At 41.6% G+C, this 25,206-nt stretch overlaps 3 protein-coding genes across 3 annotated transcripts in view; 1 reads left to right on the top strand and 2 right to left on the bottom strand.

Annotated features, from left to right (window-relative positions):
* nfkb1 (nuclear factor of kappa light polypeptide gene enhancer in B-cells 1) overlaps positions 1 to 25,206 on the bottom strand; it is a 1,201,612-nt gene that overhangs the window by 319,811 nt on the left and 856,595 nt on the right. The window lies entirely within an intron of this gene.
* sqstm1 (sequestosome 1) overlaps positions 1 to 25,206 on the top strand; it is a 585,288-nt gene that overhangs the window by 181,808 nt on the left and 378,274 nt on the right. The gene's annotated exons all lie outside the window — the stretch shown is intronic.
* LOC116060826 (protein NLRC3-like) lies at positions 19,240 to 21,103 on the bottom strand. Its single transcript, XM_031314571.2, has one exon. It carries the CDS (start codon positions 20,941 to 20,943, stop codon positions 19,255 to 19,257), a length of 1,689 nt encoding a protein of 562 aa, XP_031170431.2. The 5' UTR covers positions 20,944 to 21,103; the 3' UTR covers positions 19,240 to 19,254.

Below are 25,206 nucleotides of genomic sequence, written 5' to 3'. Positions count from 1 at the left end.
TTAGCTTTTATTGCTGTGTGTCATATCAATACTATCTGTGAGAGTCATGTTCCGTTTTATTTATTTATTTGTCTTTATGTTCCTACAACCTTTTTTACATTCAAGTGACCTCACTGCAGCACAAATATTCTAATATACCAGTTTGTCCTGAAAAAAATTATGTTCATAGATTGACTGTGGACAACGGGGTTGATGTTTTACAAGCTTTTTTAATCTCTACAGAGAACAAATCAGAATCAGAAAGGGCTTTATTGCCAAGTACGTTTGTTGCACATACGAGGAATTTGTCATGGTGTTGTTGGTGCATGTCACACATGCTCCAAATATAAGAAGGATAAAAGAATATAAACAATATAAGTATAAACATATACACACAGTATGTATTAATAACGATAAAATAAATGTAAATAAATAGTAAAATAAGTTAAACAGTATTAAAAAGGAACGCTACAGCAGAGTAGGTACAGTGGCATGAGGAGCCAGAGGTGGGGTGTGGAGAGAGTCAGGATGGATTCCGAGCCTTGTTGATAAGACTAGTGGAGGAGGGGAAAAAGCTGTTTATGTGGCGTGAGGTTTTGGTCCTGATGGACCTCATCCTCCTGCCAGAGGGGAGTGGCTCAAAGATTTTATGTCCGGGGTGGGAGGGGTCAGCCACAATCTTTCCAGCACGCTTCAGAGTCCTGGTGGCGTATAGGTCCTGGAGCGGCGGCAGATTGCAGCCAATCACCTTCTCAGCTGACCGAATGACACGCTGCAGTCTGCCCTTGTCCTTGGCAGTGGCAGCAGCGTACCAGATGGTGATGGAGGATGTGAGGATGGACTCAATGATGGCTGTGTAGAAGTGCACCATCATTGTCTTTGGCAGGTTGAATTTCTTCAGTTGCCGCAGGAAGTACATCCTCTGTTGTGCTTTCTTGACGAGGGAGCTGATGTTCAGCTCCCACTTGAGGTCCTGGGAGATGGTAGTTCCCAGGAAGCGGAAAGACTCCACAGTGTCAATTGTGGAGCCACAGAGGGTGATGGGGGCAGGTGAGGCTGGGTTCTTTCTGAAGTCCACAACCATCTCCACTGTCTTTAGAGCGTTGAGCTCTAGATTGTTTTGGTTGCACCAATCCATACCTTACTAGTTATGATAGGAGAGGTGCTGTTTATCCTGTTGTGGATTAGGCAAGTTCTAGGTACGGCATTAAGGGGGGAAGAACACGACAATGAAACCAAGTAAAATTGTGTACGAAGATAATGGACATTTATTAAAAATGTACATACATATTTATCTTAAAAGAGAAAAAAAGAAAAAATAACAATAAGATGAATACAATAATAAATAAAATAATCCAAACATATATCAGTGAAATACACAAGAAAGTTAAGGAGCAAAGGGTTTTGATTCAAAGATGGACCTGTACTGGTCCAGGGTCAGGAACAGGGCCCTGTTCTCTCTGGTAGGAGATACAGGGCCCTGTTCTTCTCTCTGGTAGGAGATACAGGGCCCTGTTCCCTCTGGTAGGAGATACAGGGCTCTGTTCTTCCCTCTGGTAGGAGATACAGGGCCCTGTTCTTCTCTCTGGTAGGAGATACAGGGCCCTGTTCCCTCTGGTAGGAGATACAGGGCCCTGTTCTTCTCTCTGGTAGGAGATACAGGGCCCTGTTCTTCTCTCTGGTAGGAGATACAGGGCACTGTTCTCTCTGGTAGGAGATACAGGGCACTGTTCTCTCTGGTAGGAGATACAGGGCACTGTTCTCTCTGGTAGGAGATACAGGGCACTGTTCACTCTGGTAGGAGATACAGGGCACTGTTCTTCTCTCTGGTAGGAGATACAGGGCACTGTTCTTCCCTCTGGTAGGAGATACAGGGCACTGTTCTTCCCTCTGGTAGGAGATACAGGGCACTGTTCTTCCCTCTGGTAGGAGATACAGGGCACTGTTCTTCCCTCTGGTAGGAGATACAGGGCACTGTTCTTCCCTCTGGTAGGAGATACAGGGCACTGTTCTCTCTGGTAGGAGATACAGGGCACTGTTCTTCTCTCTGGTAGGAGATACAGGGCACTGTTCTTCTCTCTGGTAGGAGATACAGGGCACTGTTCTCTCTGGTAGGAGATACAGGGCACTGTTCTTCCCTCTGGTAGGAGATACAGGGCACTGTTTTCTCTGGTAGGAGATACAGGGCACTGTTCTCTCTGGTAGGAGATACAGGGCACTGTTCTTCCCTCTGGTAGGAGATACAGGGCCCTGTTCTTCCCTCTGGTAGGAGATACAGGGCACTGTTCTCTCTGGTAGGAGATACAGGGCACTGTTCTCTCTGGTAGGAGATTCAGGGCACTGTTCTCTCTGGTAGGAGATACAGGGCACTGTTCTCTCTGGTAGGAGATACAGGGCACTGTTCTCTCTGGTAGGAGATTCAGGGCACTGTTCTTCTCTCTGGTAGGAGATACAGGGCACTGTTCACTCTGGTAGGAGATACAGGGCACTGTTCTCTCTGGTAGGAGATACAGGGCACTGTTCTTCTCTCTGGTAGGAGATACAGGGCACTGTTCACTCTGGTAGGAGATACAGGGCCCTGTTCTCTCTGGTAGGAGATACAGGGCACTGTTCTCCCTGGTAGGAGATACAGGGCACTGTTCACTCTGGTAGGAGATACAGGGCCCTGTTCTCTCTGGTAGGAGATACAGGGCACTGTTCTCTCTGGTAGGAGATACAGGGCACTGCTCGCCAAAACCAACCGACACAAAGTCAGTTTCTTTCCCCAAGCAGTCACTCTGTTGAACACTCAGAAATAGCCCCCACCCTTACACTGAACAAAGTCAATCATCACTGTTCTGCTCATCAAACTCATGTATATTTCAATCCTACAATTACAATATTGTTGTTAATATATTACCACTGCACTGATCTGCCTTGCACTGTATTCATATCTAAATCATATAATCTCAGACTATACAGACTGATATTGCACTATTCCTTCCCTCTCTTTTGTATATTTTTTGTAAAATTATAAATTATATTGTATTGTTATACAGTAAACTTAACAGTATTTTTTTTTATATTTCTTACTTTAAGATTAACAGGTCAAATTCTTTGTTTGTTTATGCAAATCTGGCCAATAAAGCTGATTCTGATGTTTTCACAATAGTAATCACATGAGATTCCATTTTATCAATTTGTTAAAGAGTGAGAGGAAAGTAATCAAAGTCCAGTAGCAGTATTATTTAATAAGTTTAGGTCTAAGATTACTTAGAGCACAATAGACGGTCAATATGTCACTGGAGTGAGGAACAATGGTCAGAAGGAGCATGTTTTTCAGAATTGTAAAGATCTTGATCCGTTCAATAGCTCGCTCCACATGAATACGCAATGCTGAAAGTTGGCAGGCCCTCTCAACATCACACCCAGGTAGCTGCTTTCTCCCCTTCAAGAATGGAGGCATGACGAGTGTGGCACCAAGCCTAGCCAGGTGGTCACCTATCAGAAAACCTCTATCTGCCATCACCTGATTGCCTGGATTAATGTTACTGTAAAAGCCAGACTTACTATTGATCTCTTTATCTGATATTCTCCCTCCCCACATTTTGGAAATAAATAATATTGAGCCATGGAATGTAATACCTATTAGAGCCTTAAGAGTATTATGGTGTTTATAATTCGACCAGGTCTGGGCTCTAGCCCTGAGATTAAATGGCCTGTCAATGAAAAACTCTGTGCAGTCAAGATATCCTTGGAGATAACCCTTCTTTCTTTAATAAGTGGTGCAATTAAGTATAAAATCCAAATAAACAGCAAAAGATGGCAGTCCAAAATAAAATGAAAAGAATTTCTTCTTGCACGTAATTTGACTACCTGCATCATTCTCTGTGACAATGACATTTTCTGAAGAGATGGACAATTTTGACAGCTTGTTTTTGTAAGAGTCTCTCTCTAAACGCAACCTATGTACCTCTTGCTGTAGCATTTCACACATATGACATTATCCCCCTTTTTCTTCCTGGTTGTCTTCTATGTCAGGAACAATCTCTGGTTCTGGTCCTGGTCCAGCTGCAGAATAAAGCTGTCTCCTTTTCACTGCTTGATGGTACCGACCCTGTTAATCTGCTGCTGTCTTAGCAGATACGGTTGGATCGGCTAACTCAGGTCCCAGGTGTTGTGAAGGAGCAAAGTCAGGGTGGTCGGGGTCAGGGTTCGGACAACCTGCATAATAAACAAAGACATAGACCATTTAAGCATGTGCTATATTTTACCAAATGTTTACAACTTCAATTTTGGACACTGGAGAGTTCAAGTTAGGCCTAACAAAGCAAACTTTACAATGAACACTGCTGTTTGTTAGCATGGGCCTAGACCTTAATTGTAGAAAATGTCCCCTCTATAATGTTGGCTACAACATTTCATGTTAATGGAGTAGGGCAGTTCACGTTTCATCCTTTAAAAACTGCACAGAACACAGTAGCTTCAGTAGAACAGCAGACGTAGGACAAAAGGGGGCGCTGTTGTTCAGTAAAAGCTTGAGTCTTCTTTTCAGTGTAAACAAACACTTGACGAAACATTAGTCACAATTTAGTTTGCTTGCACTACATTCAAAAAGACTGCAAGCTTTCAGTGTGTTACAGCTCCTACTTTTGCCTTGTGAAATTAAAGATCAGTTTCAGTTTATTTCATTACATTTTATTCAATATTATAGCATATTTCTGCTTTTTAAACTCAAAAATGAGGTATGATTTCTTAAAAATTAGGTTTATTGACCATGAATTCCCAGAATAAGTGTGAAGCTAGTGTTTATAATTTGGTGTTAGTGGTGTATATACTGGTGGAAAAAAAGCATTGAAAACTTCAGAAAAAGCGTAAAAAACGGCAAAGTGACAAAAAGTGACAATCAAACAACAAAAAGGAACAGAAATATTAAAAAAGTGACAAAATGACAAAAGAGCAACAAAAACATCTAAAAAGTGCCCTTATTTATTTTTTTAGCTGGGAGGACAACACAAGGGTTAATGCACTGCACAACATCATTTAATGTAAATGTTCTTCTGGAGGAGAATTAAATCAGTGGTTCTCTTACCTTTTATTTTAAGATCTTATCCCTGGAAATAACAATCCCCAAATATTTAACTTGTGACTTGACCTTTATGTTATACGGAGGCTGCGAGGGATAATCATGTAATGTTAATATTTAACTTTTATCTAAACTCAGTTGTAAGCCTGAAGCTCTTGAAAACTGGTTGATAGTTTGTAAGGCTAAGGGAATTAGATTTTCATTCTTTAAAAATAAAGTTGACTTATGGTAATTTGTCTGTCACTCAAAACTAACCCTTCAATGCAACTATTCTGGATCAAAATGGACAACATCTCTGCTACCACTATGAATAAAAGAGGAGATCTGCTGCAACCCTGATGAATTCCTTCTTCATCTCAAATCGGGGACAGGTGCCCTAGAGCTACACAACTATCAAGCGCTTTATAAAAATCTAAGAATATAATAAACCCACTATCATGAATAATATGGCTGTATTCAAGTACATCTAAAACAAGTCTTATGTTGTTGTGAATTGACCTTCCTTAGTTAAAAAACCTGATTGTGTCTCAACAATTGTGGTCGACATACCTCCCTTTAACCTAGTAGCAACAACTCCAGAGAGGAACTTGTAGTCAGTATTCAACAATGTTATTGGTCTCAAATGTGTTATGACCGCGGTTCCAACCCAGAACACAGAGATTCCACACGTGACACAGAATAAAGAGTTCAAGTTGTTTTAATGAAAAGTCTGTACTAAGAGAGATCAATGAAGGCAGAGACAGGGTAGGATAGCTCCAGGGCTGGACCGAAGCTCGAGGCAGGCAGGCAGTGGAGAATCCAGGACTGGCCCGAGACTAGAGTCGGGCAGGCAGAGGAGAGTCCACTATGACTCACTGTGGAATCTGAGCGTGGAGGACATGGACAGAGCAGCAAGGAGCTGGCAGCACAGCAGGTAGCAGTAGAGAAGGCTGCAGATCTAGAGCGAGGAACAGGTATCAGACAGGAGCACTAGGAGTAACAAGAGGCTAGACAAAACTTAGAGTTACTGAGCCAAGTTACCACACTGGTGGATGTAACAATCTGGTGTCGAAGGGAAGATCAACACGGGTTTAAGTACTGCAGAGGTGAATCATGGAATGTACCCATGCCCCTTGACCTACTTCCTTGAAGCCATGCCCCTTGACCTACTTCCTTGAAGCCATGCCCCTTGACCTACTTCCTTGAAGACTCAGAACAAGACAGACAGACACACAAGGGAAAAGGGAAGAGAACACACACACAGGACGGGGAAGAACAGCTACCCCATAACAAAATGATCTCAAAAGCTTTTGTCTTTACCACATTTAGTCAGAGTAATTAGTCCTTGTTTCATAGATGACATCTTTCTTCTCCATACATTCCAGTTAACGCTTTGAATAGTACATTTCTCACATCATTCCAAAAGAACTGATTTTAAATGTGTTGTGAGCCCGTCCGTCCCTGCCTTTTTATTACCACAAGTTTACAGACACGTCTCTGCTGATTGGCTATCAACTGAAAGACCTGTATATCTGTGTTTATATACTGTCTGTTTATAGAAGGTTTATTGTGTAAATATGTTTGATCTATTACTATTATTATTATAAAAAAATTCTATAACTAATTCTATTCTTTTTCTATTTCTTATACTTAATGTATATTTTTTTTCACCAATGTCTACTTAATGTGTATTTGTGGTATTCTGTTGTGTGTACATTGTTTTTCTTTTGAGCTGCTGTAGCAAAGGAATTTCCCCAGTGTGGGATTGATGAAGTCTATAGCCTCTTTCCGACCGGAGGGATTTTTGCAGTTCTATAAAATTACTAGAACCCTTTTTTTCTCGTGTTCCGACTGGACCAATTTGGGGATTTTTAAGTTCCTCTGGCCATAGTTCCTGTAACTCTTTCAGCTCCTACTTCAGGGCAGGGTCTTTTCGCTGTTCCCTTTTCAGCATAGGGACCTAGGTCAACGAGGGTCAGGTTTCCGGTCCAGAGAGACCAACAACGGGACAACTTTAACAGTTTTCGCCATCTTATTCATCACTAAATTCACTTCTGACAACGTTTTAGACAAGAAATGAACTGTTTAGATTTCGAATATAGGCAGTCTTGTGAAAATTGATGCCAAATTGACAATTTGCTTCAAAGTTTTCAGAGTTGAGAAGCTCCATGAAGTGAGGCAACAGCCAGCAGGCGCCTGCCCCGGCCGCTAGCTCGTCGCTCGGCCAGTCCTGCTTAGAGACCCCGCTGTAGGCTGGAGGTCTCTCAGACCGGTCTCGTAAAAATTTATTTCGCCGTTGACAGTTCGTTTGTTTAAATATCACAACACATGTCCATCATAAGATTAAAGGGAACCTGTGGTTAACTGTCTTTTCAGAGTTAAACTCCACAAGCGTGCCCTGCGGGCTTGACAATCTCGCTGACCGGGCCCACACACACACACACACACACACACACACACACACACACACACACACACACACACACACACACACACACACACACACACACACACACACACGTCAACAGTGCAGCAGGCAGAGGCGGGGGCGAGAGAGATACCCGTGTCTCTTCGGGAGACTTGTGTAAATTATGAAAAATATGCTATATACATTACATTTAGTATTTAGTTCATACTTTTTTTGGTGTATTTGTTTTCTGATTTTAACGCTATAAAGACTGTTGCCGTGCTTGCGTCACTCCCTTACCCCTCCTATAGTCCCTATGGCCACTTGGCCAGTGTGAATGCAAATGGAAAAAACGGTTTTGGGGGCGAGTAGTTAGTAGATCTGCTTAGTGGAAAAAAGTGGACTTTTCCTATAACTACGTTCCTGTAACTACTTGGTCGGAAAGCGGCTTATCTTATCTTATCTTATCTTATCTTAACACAGCCAATAAAAAAGAGACACGCCCACCAAACCAGAGAAAAAAGAACTCAGAGCTGTTTCACAGCGTTCAGAGGAAACATGTCCTTCAAGATCAAGAACAAGTAAACTTTATTATCCCCAAATGGGGCAATTCTTTCTACAGCCAGCAGAGAACAGAAGACAGCATTCCATACACAACATAACATACATTCATATTTATACTCCAACAGGACAGATTACATCAAGGTATTAATGAGATCAATGGGGAGACACCCCAGGTGAATAGGAAAAAAATGATGAATGAATGAATAGATATCAGAATGAAACTTCCCCAGTTGATTACTGACATTAAGACAAATATCTTTGTTATTACAAGTTTTAGAATATGTATGTTTAAATATGCAAATAAGGTATTATCTCATTAAATATGCTGTAATTTGCATATATTTCCAGAAGAGAAATTCGGGAAATATAATATATATAATAAAATTGGATGAAGTCAGATTCAAAATTCTTGTTTCATTTTGTTGACATATTAGAGTCAAAGGTTTTTACAGAGGGGATTTTGGATATCTTTTTATCACTCCATTAATCAGAAAATACTGTCAACAGACGTGTTTTTAGGTATAGAATGTTGTATAAATCAGACTCTGAGTGATATATGAACAAACCCCTCTGTAAAAAAACTTTTTAAGAATATACATAGGAATACAACCGGAAAATTTGGTGTATGTAAGTGCTGCTGAAGTGGAGATTTCTGGCTCAGAGTATGAGAAAAAAACATGTACAAATTAGATCAAGGTATTAATGAGACCAATGCCAACAGGGACAAATGAGCTCTTCCATTTCTTGGTGTTACACCTGGGTACCAGGTACCTGCGACCCGATAGATTCACAGGACAAGGGGTGACTCGGGTCAGCGAGGATGGCTTTGGCCGTCCTTGTGACTCTGACCCTGTATAAAAAGGATAACTCTACAAAGTCAATCCTCTTAACGATGCTGTTTGGTTTAGGCTCATTTTTTAAATTAAGGGACCCAAACCAGCAGATAAAAGAGAAAGTTAAAACAAGAATAAAACATTTTCATAAAAGATGTATCAACATTAAAACATCTCAACTTCAGAAAACAATACATTGGTTGGTGTGTCTTAGCACAAACTGCATCTGTGTTGGCCTCAAATGTCAAGTTATTATCAATAATTATGCTCAGATATTTGTACTGCTGTATAACGTCAACAGCCTGGCCATGGATAAAAACAGGAGAACTTGGCAGAGGATTCTTCCTGAAATCAATAATTATTTCTTTGGTTTTCAAGACGTTAATATTTAGGAAGGAGCGCTCACACCAGTCAATAAATTCATTCACCACTGGACCAAGGCTAGTGTCCTTGTCGTCAAGTAGTGACACAATTACAGAATCATCTGCAAACTTTATTATGTGTCTATCAGCGTTAAGACTGCGGCATTCATTGGTGTATAATTTATATAAAAGTGGTGAAAGGACGCATCGCTGAGGGGAGCCAGTGGAAGATAAAACACCATTATCCTCACCCTCTGAGATCTATCTGTTAAAAGTCAACTAGCCAGCACACAAGATTCTTGTTAACGTAGTGTCGTCGATGTGTCACATTGGCAACACATTGCTCAAGAAGCTGACAAAGATACGTAATTCCCTCCGCTTAAAATCTATATCTTTCATAAAGAAACCCATCAGGGAATGTTAACGGGTTTTGTCAGTCTCTAAATGTTTTATCTTTTCTGAGCACACCTCTCTCTTTCTCCGCGCAATGAGCTCCACCGGATCTTCTAAGAACGGGGACGCCATTATCATCGAGTATTGATCAGTAGGCGGTGCTTTTACACCGGTTGATCTCTAATCCCGAGCAGGTTAGATGTTCAGCATAAATTACCATGGCATTTTAACCCGTTAACAAGTTACCCACCATTGTGATACACAAAACCCTGGGTTTACTATCAGGCTGCTCAAATAAGTCCCTCAAGACCCTCCAGCTGATCCAGAATGCTGCAGCACGTGTTCTGACAAGAACTAACAAAAGAGATCACATTTCTCCTGTATTAGCTTCTCTCCATTGGCTTCCTGTAAAATCCAGGATTGAATTTAAAATCCTTCTCCTGACCTACAAAGCACTAAATGGTCAAGCACCATCATACATAGAAGAGCTTTTAGTACCTTATTGTCCCACTAGAGCACTACGCTCCCAGAACTCAGAGCTACTTGTGGTTCCTAGAGTCTCTAAAAGTAGAATCGGAGCCAGAGCCTTCAGCTACCAGGCTCCTCTCCTGTGGAACCAGCTCCCAACTTGGGTTCGGGGGGCTGACACCGTCGCCACATTTAAGAATAAACTGAAAACCATCATCTTTGATAAAGCTTATAGTTAGGGAGTGAGGAGTTGCAGCATAGTAGAGTAGAGTAGAGGGAGGCAGGAAGTACAAGCCCGTTCCGGCAGGGGAGAGTACGAGCCCGGTCCAGGGCCCCTCTCTTTAGCCTGCCTCTCTTAGTTATGCTATTATAACTCTAGACTGCTGTGGGAAGCTCCTTCCAAGGACACAATGAGCCGCTCCCTCTTCTCTCTTTTCACTTGTCTCCTTTTGTGTGCATCTTAGTCCCAGAAATGCCTGTTACTAACCTAGCTCTGGGGAGTTTTCTCCCCGGAGTCCCTTTGCTTCTTCTTCACCCAGAACATCGCCTTGGAATTGGGTGGCACCTACACCGGGGTCCTGGGTGCAGCTGACGCTATGGACTTACTACACCCTGCTACGCTCTGCGTTTCCCCGCAGTGTCCGACTGCGTCCTGCCGCGTCCAACCGCGTCCACCCAGGCTGCTGTGCCACACTACACCCCGTAACGCCCTGCTGTGCCCTACTATGACATGAACTACTATGACTACCATTGTGATCACTGCTTCACTATCTTTATTATGACTATTATTGCCACCATTCACCACTCCCCCAACTGGTGCCGTCAGACACCGCCTACCAAGAGTCTGGGTCTGTCCGAGGCTTCTTCCTAACAAAAAAGGGAGTTTTTCCTCGCCACTGTCGCAATAGCTACTGCTAATGCTTGCTCTTGAGGCAACTACTGTAATAGTTGGGGCTTCGTAAAGTACAGAGTTTGGTCTAGACCTACTCTATCTGTAAAGTGTCTCGAGATAACTCTTGTTATGATTTGATACTATAAATAAAATTGAATTGAATTGAATTGAATTGGGTTGAACCTGAAGTTACCTTGGTAACCCCAAATCTTTCTTCGTAGTAAAAGCCTCAGGTGCAGTCTTCCTGTCTGGGTAATCAGCGATGTAGCAGGGAGACACCGGGGAGGGCTGATGCATTGTTCTTTGTTATAATGTTTGCACCTATCAAAACTTGGACAATAAACATCAGAAAACGCCATCCTTTGCCTGGACGATGAACGTTTCTGACCTGCGTAAGATTCACTCCTTCGATGCCTCAGTGGCTGTTTGACTTTGAGTTTTTAGTTTGTTTTTGTTCAATCTGGGGACAAATCGCCACTACACAAGTAAAAAACCCTCCCTTGAAGTGGAGATTCTTGTTGATGGACTTTGTGGAAATTTGGATTGCTCACGAGGAAAAGACAACATTTGGATTATCATGTGGAAAGAGGCGTCCCACGCATGGAGAGTCGGCGGCCTACGGACAACGCACAAAGTCATGCAACAGCATCGGTATGTGAAGAGATGAACTCAGGAGACTGTTGGAAAACAGCTTAAGAGTCACTGACTACGTTTACATGCACATAACATTCTGGTTTGGCCCTTATTCAGAAAAAGACAATATTCCTCTAAGCTGTTTCCATGGCTACTGAAAGAGAATCTTCCTCTAATATTTCTGTTTACATGTAGTCGTGTTTAACAGGATGTTTCCAGCGTGTTCCAAACCTGTTGAAATCCAAGTCTTTGATAATGTTTAACAGTATCTGTGTTTCTCCTTCTTATCGGGTCTGCAGCCCTGCAAACTGTCGGCTGGTTGGTTTGTGTCCAGTAACCATAGCAACGCACAGAACTGACCGTACGCCGTAAACAGGCGAGAGGCTGCAAACCGTCACAAACTGCAGTAAAACCAAAAAGGTCTTATTCTGAATATCCAACCGTCTGTTTACATGACCCGTGTTAAAGTCATAATATTTTCATATTGTGAATAATAGTGGAACATTGATGTGTTTGGAGCGCGCCCAAAACGTCCAACAGGAAAGTCTTTTTTTCCGTTCAAACGTTGCCAGCCAACTGACTGACTCTTAGAATTATAATAACAAAAATAAAAACATTATATAATAATAAAAAATAAGAATATAAAATATACCACAAAGTACTCAAATTAAAGTACTGATACCACAGTGTAGAAATAAGTAAAAGTGCAAAAGTATTAGCAAACAAATACTTAAAGTACCAAAAGTAAAAGTGGTGATTCAGCAGAATAATCAGTATGATATTACTGATTTCTGATGACTGATGACTTTAATGTTGTAGCTAGTAATCTGTAATAATACATCATCATTTATTATCTGATTGTATTTAGTTTTAATAATCTGAATGTGTAAAGGAACTAAAGCTGTCAGATAAGCAGCGAGGTGGTTGCTGAATGCAGCTTTTGGAGATGATGATGAAGAGCATTACATGTCATTTAGCTGTTTGGAGCAGAATCTAATCCATTCAGGAAATCATTGGTGATACCCGCATTCTCCTCACTAACATCAGCTGATGATCCTGATCAGACTCAACTGTCTGGTTCTCTGACAGGAGGAGACTCTCCATCCACCACAGGACACAGAGACACTGAGGAACCATGTGAACCTAACCCTAACCGTAACCTAAACCCAGGATAAAGAGGCTGAGTGAATGTGGTGTTGAAGGTGTGGAGGTGGATCAGTGAGTCAGAGGAGACTGTGTAGAAGGACAGAGAGCCAGCAGGACAGTCCACATACACTGCTACTCTACCAGAGACAGAGGAGGAGAGATGGAGGTCTGTTGTTCTGTTATTGTGCCAGACAGAGTAACCACCATCAGAGTGGTTCAGACTCCAGGACTGATCATTACGTCCAAACGCACAGTCATCACTGACTCCTTTCCTCCTGATTCCTCTGTAACTCACTGATATATAAACCTCTCCTCTCCTCTCAACCTCCCAGTAACAGCGACCAGTCAGACCATCTCTACCCAGCAGCTGAGCCCAGTAGTCAAACCTCTCTGGATGATCAGGATATGGCTGCTGGTCCTTCACATATGTCACCGTCCTGTTGTTGTCAGACAGTTTGAGTTTTCTGTTCACTGTGTTTGTGTCCAGTGTGAGTTGACAGGAATCTGACGGAGAGAAGGAGACACAACACAGCTGCAGTTATTAACCAATCAGCACTTTGATGATGACATCGAGGGTTGAATGAGTGATGTCACAGTTCAATGAATGAAATGTAAAACAGACTTACACTTCCTCAGACCTGGTGTCAACCATCTGACTCCAGCAGGCTCCACCCTGAAAGGAGGAGGAGGGGGGGGGGGCATTACATCACTCTCACACATTATTATACACTGATGAAGGAACAGTCTGAAAGCTGGAGAAATACATCTCAAAAGTCCTGAGGTCAGAAAGTTCAAGGTTCAGTTTTAATGTACATGGACCTTTCTATTAAAAAAGCTTGTAAAACATCAACCCTGTTGTCCACAGTCAATCTATGAACATCATTTTGTTCAGGACAAACTGAGCTATTAGAATATTTGTGCTGCAGTGAGGTCATTTGAATGTTCCGTTTCATTTATTTATTTGTCTTTATGGTTCTACAACCTTTTTACATAAATCTCATAGATATGTATTGATATGACACACAGAGAAAACACTTCTCATATGTATTAGGAGTCAAACAGTGAAGAAAAATAAACAATTCAACTTTTACAGTTGACAAAATATATACATTTCTTAAAAAAGCTTTTGCCCTCATGACAGTCACTTATGCCAATACTCACTTTACGCATATTATCATCAAAGTAAATAAATTATGGACATGAAGTGGATCCATCTTGGATGTAAGAGTTTGGATTTATTGCTCACGACCCCGAAAAAAGGCACAGGTTCCAGGCTGGATAGAAAACCTCTTCGAAAACCTCAAAGACACCAAAGACACCCCTGTGATGGGCAGTAAAATGATTAAAATATGAATCGGAGATGCCGTTTTTTGTTGTATACATCAAGCTTGGGCAGATTAAATATGCAAATGATGCATTATCTTGTTAAATATGCGCTAATTTGCATACAAGAACAGAATTGTGAACATTAGTTAAAGCCATGTTCTAAATTGTATTCATTTTGTCGACATATTAAAGTCAACAGTTTTTACAGAGGGAAGTTTAGATATCTCCTTTTATCACCGCATAAATCAGAATATGGTGGCAACAGCATAAAACATAAATTTTTGCCACATTTTTAGTTATAAAATGTGACAAATCAGGCTATAACTGATATGTGAACAAACCCCTCAGTAAAACCCTTCAGAATATAGACAGAAGGGAAACTGGAACGGTTGGTGTATGTGAGTGCTGCTGAAGTGGAGATTTCTGATTCATAGTCTGAGTAAAGTAGCTCATGCTAATTATCGGTGGGGAACGTTACCATTATACGGTTACAACAATAATTTAATTCAACACGCTCATGAAGTTATTTTAGGTTTAATTGTTTTGATCAAGGTGAAGTTAACGTTAAACAGCACAGGGCTAACCCATGATTACGTTCGCCAGCTGTATAGATAGAAGACAAATCTAATGTTAATTTAGCCAGCTATCCCACCCTGGTTTTTGGATTGGGGGGGTAACCAGGAGGGGACAGTCATATTTCAGGGGGGCGGGTGCCCCCCACCCCCCAGACCTGCCCCTTTTTAGCAGGTAGCTTGTTAATTTCACCACGGGATCAATAAAGTCTCATCTTTATACAATTTAATACATCATAATTTACTTATATTAATTAGTGTTATTAATCTGAATCTGCAGATTAACTAAAGATATAAAATAAATAGTGAAGTAAGATGTACAATAGGCCTATTTGACATTGAATTGTGGTGGAGAAGTAAAAAGAAAATGAAAATACTCAATTAAAAGTACAATAGTCATGAAGTACATTATAGTTACTTTCCACATGATAAATGTAATGCTAATTTAACATGTAACAAGCCTAAACATTATAGACATGTTTTTTATCTGTCATCTGTCCGCACTGATGTACTGTTACCTGTTGGGACTCAGATGTTGTCCGTACAGTCTCTGGTTCTGGCTCTGACCAAAGTAACAGTGAATCAGTTCAACGCAGCGCAAAAAACTCCTGAAAATAAGGTTGATCTGGCAAACATTTCCGTCTCTGCAGTCATCTCAGCCATCGAGTCCAGCAACAGTAAATAACACTCACAGACCTTTATTCTGTCACCAAATGTTTTGCGGTTCTTAAAAAAACAAAACACCACTAATGTCGGGATAAAAAGCGTTGTAACTCACATTAGTGAGATTGTAACAGGAGTAACGCATTGCAAAAGTAACGCAATTACAGCAATGTATTCCTTTTGGCTGTAACGCAGTAATATAACACATTACTTATAAAATGTTGGTAATATACCTGTTACAAAAGGAATACATTGCTGTAATTGCGTTACTTTTGTAATGCGTTACTCCTAACGTTTATCAGGCAAAAAACACCATCGAGCACTCCTAACACTGGTGATGAAATATGAATATTTTTTTAAATGACAGATATCTGTCCAAACTGCAGTGATCTTCAACAACAGGCAATTATCATTTTAGTTGGGGAATTATTTTTGTTTCCAGATATGTTCTCCTTGGAGACCTCCTACACAAATACCTCCTTTCTATGATCATCCAGTGTTTATACCTGAGAGTTTCCAGTCTCCAGAGAGGATCCTTAAGTCCAGCCGACAGCAGCTTCACTCCTGAGTCTCCTGGATGATTGTAGCTCAGGTCCAGCGTTCTGAGATGGGAGGGGTTGGAGCTCAGAGCTGAGACCAGAGAAGAACAGCCTTCCTCTGAGATCAGACAGCCTGACAGACTGCAAACACACAAAACAACACACAATCAAACACCCACTAATGTCCATCATCAATCTGACAGCATTACTGGTAGCTGTCTGATATTTCAAGTTCCAACAACTCAATAAAAACTAAATAAACACAACTGTTTGAAATCATACAAGCAGAGACAATTTTAGGGACGTTACGAGTTTATCCATTAATGTAAATCAGTATTTTGGTGACCATCAGTTAAACAGGTTGTTGAATCCTGACCTGAGAGTCTCCAGTGTGCAGTGTGGACTTTGAAGTCCAGCCGACAGCAGCTTCCCTCCTGAATCCTTCAGATTGTTGTTACTCAGGTCCAGCTCTATAAGGCTAGAGGACTGGGAGCTGAGAACTGAGGACAGAACTTCACAGCTTCTCTCTGACAGGTTACAGCCACTCAGCCTGAAGAGACAATAATGAACAAGAAGATAAATATCAGTATTATTAAAATGTAAAAAGATTATAGGTCGAGTCTGGACTAAAAGTATTATCAAAAGAAAAAAGGATCTGATTTTCAGTTCAAGAAACAAAGACATTTTAACTCAAAAGTCAAACAAGGATATGCTTTTCAGTATGACTAAAATATAAACTGGAAATCTAGATGATAATTTGTGAGGCATCACTAAATCTGGTGATGTATATTCTCTTCTCAGCTCTTGTTAAAAACCTCACAGTTAAAATTAACTCAGGAACAGTCTGGATCAACAGAAGTACATTTCCAGGCTTTGTCCCTCGTCGTCAGCTCTCTGTGTGTTCTCTAATCTGGATTAATGACAGTTCATTCGCTGCTGGTTGTCCCTCAACTTGCAAAACTCTATATGCTTCTAAAAACAACAACTTTCGAGCTAGCAAGCTACACGCTGGGGTGGCCACATGTAGGCTAAGTCTTTGCCAGCGGCCCAAGTTTGAATCCGCCCTTTTCTGCATGTCATCCCCCCATTCTCTCCCATTTCCGGTCTCTCCTTAGCTGTTCTAAATAAAAGAAAAAAGCCCTAAAAAATATCTTTAAAAAAAATTATGGTGCAACTATTTCAGCCCAGTCTCACTGCAATTCGTGTAAATGTGACGTTATTTTGATCTATTGATACGTGTTCACGGGGACGTTTTTCTCGTTTTTTACGTGGTGTGAAGTAATGTATTAAAATGGGAAGCATATTTCGTGGCCACAGCACGAAAATGGTAGGGAGTAGTATAAAAAGCCAAAAATCCACGTAGGGAGGTTGGTCGGGGTGGTGGACAGTGTTGGGCAAGTTACTTCCAAAATGTAATACATTATAGATTACTAGTTACTGTCATTTGAGAGTAATTAGTTATATTACAATATTACTGTCTCTGAATTGTAATGCGTTACACTACTTTTGCATTACTTTTGAGTTACTTTTACCAAAATAACAGGGGAAGTTTGATTTGGCAGCAAGCTTGTGAATCCACTTTAATACATCATAGATTATTCATATTTTGTATAATTAATATAAATATGCAAAGTAACTAAAGCTATAAAAAATAGATAAGTAAAACGTATAATAGGCAATTAGGAGAAAATGAAAATACTCAATTAAAAGTACGGCATTGTTGTAAAATGTTTGTTTATAGCACTTGAATAAGAAATTCATGTTGTTTAGTTTAAAACACTCTAAGGGAAATGTTCAATTATAGTGTGATTAAAACTCACTATTTACATTATTTACAGTACTTGATTTACAGCTGATTTGTGAAAAGGTAGCCTACACAACCTTATTTAACAGTAATTTAGTTTTACTGCGTAGTTACTCTCTACGGCTGATAAAATGCAATGATATTTACGTGTAGCAAGCCTCAACATTAATTCCCGACATGTTTATATCTGTCAGCCGCTGACGTACCGTCACCTGTTGGGACATACATGCTGTCCGTACCGTCTCTGGTTCTGGCTCTGACCACGGGAACAGAAACAGGACAGCTCACTTCAACGCAGCGTAATAACTCCTGAAAATAATATCCATCTCGCAAATGTATCTGTCTCTGCAGTCATCTCAACCATCGAATACAGCGACAGGAAAATAATACGGATTTTTTTTTTCCTGTGAAGAAATGTGTCGCGGTGTTGGTGAATTCTTTAAAAAAACAATGCACCACTAAATGTTGCGTTAAAATGCGTTGTAACACAAGTTACTGAGACTGTAACGAGTATAATATTACCGAAATTGAATTAGTAATGCGTTATATTACTGCGTTACAGCAAAAAGGAATACATTACTGTAATTGCGTTACTTTTGTAACGCGTTACTCCCAACACTGGTGGTGGATGGGTCAAACAACACAGGACTTTCACCTGGGCGAGCGGGGATCGCCTCCCGCGTGTGGCGCTTTGTTTCCCGGGGATCGTGTGGCGTTTTGTCCCGTGTGTTATTGTGGCGCATCCCCCGTCCCCCGCGGCTGTCTCCCGGCGTGTAAGGCGCCCTTTCCCCATCGGGATTCTCCTAAACCCAACCACTGCCATCCCGTTATTGTGGTGCGTCCACTGTCCCCCCCAGCTGTCTCCTGGCGTGTAAGGTGCCCTTTCACCATTGGGTTTCTCCTAAACCAAACCTCTGTCATCCTGTTATTGTGGCGCGTCCCCAGCGGGCCGCCTCCCGGCTTATGGAGCGTCATTTTCGGCCGTCTCCCAGCCGTTTCCCGCCGTTTATTGGGAAAACCCAACCACTGCCATCCCGTTATTGTGGTGCGTCCACTGTCCCCCCCAGCCGTCTCCCGGCGTGTAAGGTGCCCTTTCACCATTGGGTTTCTCCTAAACCAAACCTCTGTCATCCTGTTATTGTGGCGCGTCCCTAGCGGGCCGCCTCCCAGCTTATGGGGCGTCATTTTCGGCTGTCTCCCGGCGTCCTTTCCCCGAGAAAATAACGTGACATTTACACGTAAAAAAAAGAGAAAAACGTCCCCGTGAACACGTATCAATAGATTAAAAATAACGTGACATTTACACGAACTGCCGTGAGACTGTGTTGACTATTTAGCAGAGCCACCGTTGCTGCATCTGAGCTTAGCGTCGCCTAAGACCATTGGGATTGGTTTAAAGAAATGCCAACAACCCAGAGAAATATCTGAAATAATTTGAGGTTGTGTTACTCAGGTCCAGCTCTCTCAGACTAGAGGTTGAGCTGAGAACTGAGGACAGAGCTTCACAGCTTCTCTCTGACAGGTTTCAGTCTCAGCCTGAAGAGACGGTAATGAAGAAAAAACAATCAAGAAGTTGAAAAGACAGCAAAGCATTTAAGTTACGATATATGACTCTAACTATTGCTGTACTTACAGAGCTTTTTTGGAGGCTTTGACCACTGGCAGCAGCCTCAGAAGAGCCTTGTCTGAAGCATGGTATTTCTTCAGGTCAAACACGTCCAGATCTTCTTCTGATGACAGTAAGATGAAGACCAGAGCTGACCACTGAGCAGGAGACAGTTTATCTGTGGAGAGACTTCCTGAACTCAGGGAGTGTTGGATCTGCTCCACTAGAGAACGATCATTCAGTTCATTCAGACAGTGGAACAGATTGATGCTTCTCTCTGCAGACAGATTCTTCTTGATCTTCTTCTTGATATACTTGACAGTTTCCTGATTGGTCTGTGAGCTACTTCCTGTCTTTGTTAGCAGGCCTCGCAGGAGATTGTGATTGGTCTCGAGTGAAAGACCGAGGAGGAAACGGAGGAACAAGTCCAGGTGTCCATTTGGACTCTGTAAGGCCTTATCCGCAGCACTCCGGTGTAGATGTTTTAGTTTTCTGAAGAATTTAGGCAGCCGGGAGGTTGTTTGTTTTCCTGACAGCAGGTTGACTCCAGAGTTGGTGAATGTCAGATGGACATGAAGAGCAGCCAGAAACTCTTGAACACTCAGATGGATGAAGCTGAACACCTTGTCCTGGTACAGTCCTCTCTCCTCTTTAAAGATCTGTGTGAACACTCCTGAGTACACTGAGGCTGCTCTGATATCGATGCCACACTCTGTCAGGTCTGATTCATAGAAGATCAGGTTGCCTTTCTGCAGCTGCTCAAAAGCCAGTTTTCCAAGAGACTCAATCATCTTCCTGGTGTCTGGACTCCAGTGTGAATCTGTCTCAGCTCCTCCATCATACTTGACGTTCTTCCGTTTGGTCTGAACCACCAGGAAGTGGGTGTACATCTCAGTCAGAGTTTTTGGCAGCTCTCCTCCCTCTCTGGTCTTTAACACCTTCTTTAGAACTGTAGCAGTGATCCAGCAGAAGACTGGGATGTGACACATAATGTGGAGGCTTCGTGATGTCTTGATGTGGGAGATGATTCTGCTGGCCTGCTCCTCATCTCTGAATCTCTTCCTGAAGTACTCCTCCTTCTGAGGGTCAGTGAACCCTCTGACCTCTGTCACCATGTCAACACACCCAGGAGGGATCTGATTGGCTGCTGCAGGTCGTGTGGTTATCCAGAGGCGAGCAGAGGGAAGCAGTTTCCCCCTGATGAGGTTTGTCAGCAGCACACCCACTGAGGTGGACTCTGTAACATCAGTCAGGATCTCAGTGTTGAGGAAGTCCAGAGGAAGTCGACACTCATCCAGACCGTCAAAGATGAACACAACCGGGAACTCTTCAAAACTGCAGATTCCTGCTTTTTTGATTTCACTAAAGAAGCGATGAACAAGTTCTACCAAGCTGTACTTTTTCTCTTTCAGCACATTCAGCTCTCTGAAGGTGAATGGAAATGTGAACTGGATGTCCTGATTGGCTTTGTCTTCAGCCCAGTCCAGAGTGAACTTCTGCGTTAAGACAGTTTTCCTGATGCCAGCCACTCCCATTGTCATAACTGTTCTGATTGGTTCCTCACTTCCAGGTGGGGTTTTAAATATGTCTTCACATGTGATTGTTGTTTCTGGTCTCTCTGGTTTCCAGGATGCTGTTTCAATCTGTCTGACCTCATGTTCAGCATTGTCCTCTGCAGTCCCTTCCTTTGTGATGTAGATCTCTGTGAACATCTTATTCAGACGGCTTTTGTTTCCTGCTTTAGCAATTCCCTCAAACACACGCTGGAACGTCTTATGTAACTTGGATTTGACTTTTCGCTGGCACGCAGCAAGAATCTCTGAATGAATAAAACAATGAAATCAATGAGGATTTGTTCTGGTGAATATGAGTGTGCACATTTCTGTATTCATGAAATCTATTCAGCCCATTTAATAACAAGGTCCTGAATATGTTAACTATTGTAAAATGACTTAGTATTCCTCAAAAACAACTGATATGTTGGGTGTCTCAGTCCTACATCTATGAACTCTTCATTATCCAAATAAACCAGAAGGTATATGACTTAATTAGAGAGGGAATTAATATTGCCCAAGCAGTATCTTACAGTGACATCAGTGTGTGCAAATTTTAACCAGCAGAGTAAACTGACTTTGTTTAATTTTTTGTTCTCGTAGACACTTTAAATTTAGTTTCTCTTGTGGATGTTTGGTAGCTTGTTCTGTTGTTGTCAACACAGCATATGTATCTTTGTAGATAAGAGGGAGACATTGGTAACAAAACTAATGTTGAAGACATAAGTTTGATCTTTGTGAGATCCATTTTTTAAAATTCATAATGATTATGACTTACCTGCAGGTTGTGAAATGATGTTTGATAGTTTCTTCACAAGATCATTTTGATTGATCTTCACTAAAACTATTCTGGTCACATTAATAGTGTTTATACTGTAGGTCTGGAACATCATATCAACTGTGTTCACCCTGTTTACTTTCTCCAGTTTACTCTTTGGGATTGCTGGGAAGTCTTGTAGGACTCCCTGCAGGTACCACTTAAATTTTTCAAAGTCGTCGGTTCCCAAATCTTCTAAAATTTCTAAGAGGAGTTCTTGAGGCGTCTCCATCTTTTGTCCCTGCAAAGATCCAAAATATACCAAAAAGAACACTGTCACTTCACAGAATCTTTTTGGGAGTTTAAAAATACTCAGATTATCAAAAAAAGACCAGTTTTGTAGATTATGTTATGATGACATTTGTGTAAACAAATAATAATTCAAGATTCATTCATGGATCATTGGTAATTAATAAACCAAAAGTAAAGATTCTGCATTAATTATGTTAGACTTCAGTGGATCATCTGATACAGTGGATCACTGTACTTGAGAGGCTCAGGCAGTGGATGGAAATGTTTGGATCAGCTCTGGAGTGGTTTTCTTCTTACCTTTCAGACAGGAGTTTTTCAGTTATTGTTCATTACTATGCTCCGTCATCTAAATCTACTGTATGTCTCAAGGTTCTGTCCTCAGTCCGATGCTGTTTGATTTAAACATTCAGCTCTGGTTTCTTTTGATCAAATAATAAGTCATTTAAAAGATATCTTCACAGAATCAGAATTGACTTTAGTGTCATTGTAAGTTGATAGAACATAAGTGTATGCTACTCTATGGTGCAACATAAAAAAAACCATAAAATAATAATTGATGTGTTTATTTCCTCCTGTCTTAACTACTGCAATTCTCTTTTGCTCTGCCTTAGTAAGACCCATGAATTACTTGTAAGTGGTCGAAATGCTGACACCAAATCTTTGACCAAGCCCTTTAAAAGGTCTCATGTTACTTGCCATGCTCGACTTAGGCTTACTCATCACAGTCACCATGGGAAAAGTTGCCATGCTGTGGTGGTTTGAAGCACTTGACCCGAATTGGATTACTAGAGAGGGTTGGGAACTGAAGTGAGATGACGTGAGCCAGCCACCGAAGAGCAAAAATGGCAAGTGGTTTTACCCACAGAACTCAACAGGGAAGATCTTGAGGTGCGTCATGGAACCCCCAGAGTTGAGAGAAAGACATTGAGATGGCTCAGACAGACAGTCAATTGGGGCCAGAGCAAGAGGGATGTTAAAGACTACTGCTGATGATGCCTGTATGGCCCGCAAAGAGTCCCAAAAGTCAGTCCAGTGTTACTTCAGTACTGTGTAGGGTCACCCATGGACCAGGTGGCAATTAATGTGATGGGTCCAGTACCAGCATAGGGAACCAGTATGTGCTTAATGGCATTAACTAGCACTGGAGCTGGCCTATGGACAACATCCCGATTGCACCCATTGTCATGGCTAGGCCTGAATATGTCAGACAGTTGCATGACTGATTGTAGACGGCCCACAGCTCGAGAGGTCACCTCGCTGCCAAAAAGGCCCACTGATGTAGCAGCAGGATGTTCTTCAAGGAGAAGTGGTGGCACTGCTAGGTGCTAAAGTGCAGAGGAATTCCTCTACCACTCAGAGAGCTCCTCTGGTTGATCATGGAGTTAGAAGGTTGCACAGGTAACAGCAACTGCTGGGTTGTTTTCAAGACTTTGCTCTTCCTCAGGGATGAGGAAAGAAGGGGGTGTAGCAACTCTGCAGGACTAATACGGGGAGAGTCTTGGGGAGTTCATGGGGGAAGATGTTACTCCTAGTTCATCTGAGAGGTTAGCTTCAGAAAAGGGAAAGATAGTTGGAGTGAAAAGACCAAAAAAGAAAGCCTGAAGGGAGACACCTTTAAAATGACCCCCAGTTATCAGCTAACTAGCTAGTTTTGGCAACCAGCCTTTTTGTTTTTTTAGGCTCTCTTTCAACCCCGTTATCCCCACTACCACTTCTAGCCACAACCATCACCAAAGAAACGCCATCTCAACGCATCATAAAGTCAGATCTCTATTCATGTGATGTGGGAATAATGAGAAAAATAAGTTCCCGACTGGGAAAATGCGTGACTGCCCCTTCAAGTCGAAACAATCAGCCCAGTATCACCCCTCTTCATATGTGCCTTTGGCTCCAGACTCTTGTTTTTATTGAACACCAGCTGCTCTATGATATACACATTTGGTTTCCTATAAATCCTTCAAAATAAAAGGCCCTCATTATTTTATTATTTAAAAGCTTTTATTGTGAAGCTGCAAAATCAAGAAATGTTGGGGTGTCATCAGCAGTAACTTGACACGACTCTGACAATAGTAGAGTACAAACAGGAGAGATATATTACTATATTTCATATCAGAAACCAGCACAGGAGAACTGATAATACTCAAGTATTTTTACATGTGTTTGTGTGTGTGTGTGTGTGTGTGTGTGTGTGTGTGTGTGTGTGTGTTTGTGTTATGATCACAGGTGTAATCAAATAATCATTTCAGCTGGACTTGTAGGCCGTTATATTGTTGGCTAGTTTCATTTATAATAAAACATTAGATTTTATAAACTACATGTGTTTTGTGTGCAGAAATCTTAATGTGTAAAGTAACTAGTAACTAAAGCTGTAACAGATGAATGTAGTGGAGTAAAACGTACAATATTTCTCTCGGAAATGTGGTGGAGTAGAAGTAGAAAGTGGCATGAAAAGAAAAGACTCAAGTAAAGTACAAGTACCTCAACCTTTGGACTGAAGCACAGTACTGGAGTAAATGTACTTATAGTAGTTACATTCCACCATTGGATACATAGCAATCAGCTGAAAAGTATCACTTACCAAAAGTTTAACCTTGAGGAAGTTCAAGTAAAAAGCTGCTGAAACACACACACACACACACACACACACACACACACACACACACACACACACACACACACACACACACACACACACATACACACACACAGAGATTCTGCATTAATTGTACTCTCACATTCATGCTGCTGAATTTAGCCTCTCATCTATGAATCAAATCAAACTAAAATCATGGAAGCAAACATCAGATCCATTTTGCGCAGACTGACAATCCTCTGGTCTATAAAGTGCACCAGATGATTGTGAACAAGATAAATATAAAAGTAGTTGTTGTACATGTACAGACCATAGATATGGAGTCCAGGTGTGTTTGATGCTCCTGGGTAGACTGACCACTGGGAACATCTGAGATCTCCTGGTCATCTCTGTGGAGGAATCAGGAAGAATTAGCTCACATTATGCAATGGTGAAGTCCCTTCAATTGGCCTCAAAAATGAGTTACTGCCCCAGATGAAGGAGTTCAAGTATCTCGGGTTTCCTCCTGTTCATTATGTATATCCTTCCTCTGGGAGAGATCCACCATCATGGCCTCTGTATCTACTGCTACGCAGACACCACTCAACTCTATCTCTCCTCCAGAACAACAGCCACCCAATCCACTATCACCACCTGCCTTGCAGACATTTAAAAATGGATGCAACAGAACTTCCTCAAACGCAACTACAATGAATCTGAAAATCCTCATCATTGGTCCAAACTACCACCCAGACCTCAACATCAACGGCTCCATTGTCAC

Source organism: Sander lucioperca, chromosome 1 (assembly GCF_008315115.2).
Source record: "Sander lucioperca isolate FBNREF2018 chromosome 1, SLUC_FBN_1.2, whole genome shotgun sequence".
NCBI classification, from domain to species: domain Eukaryota; kingdom Metazoa; phylum Chordata; class Actinopteri; order Perciformes; family Percidae; genus Sander; species Sander lucioperca.
The sequence above is the reverse complement of the archived record's forward strand: the minus strand, read 5'-3'. Positions and strand labels throughout refer to the sequence as shown.

What these genes read in the sequence shown, in the direction of transcription:
- LOC116060826 (XM_031314571.2), bottom strand. Translation starts at nt 20,943, where the DNA reads ATGTTCACAGAGATCTACATCACAAAGGAAGGGACTGCAGAGGACAAT.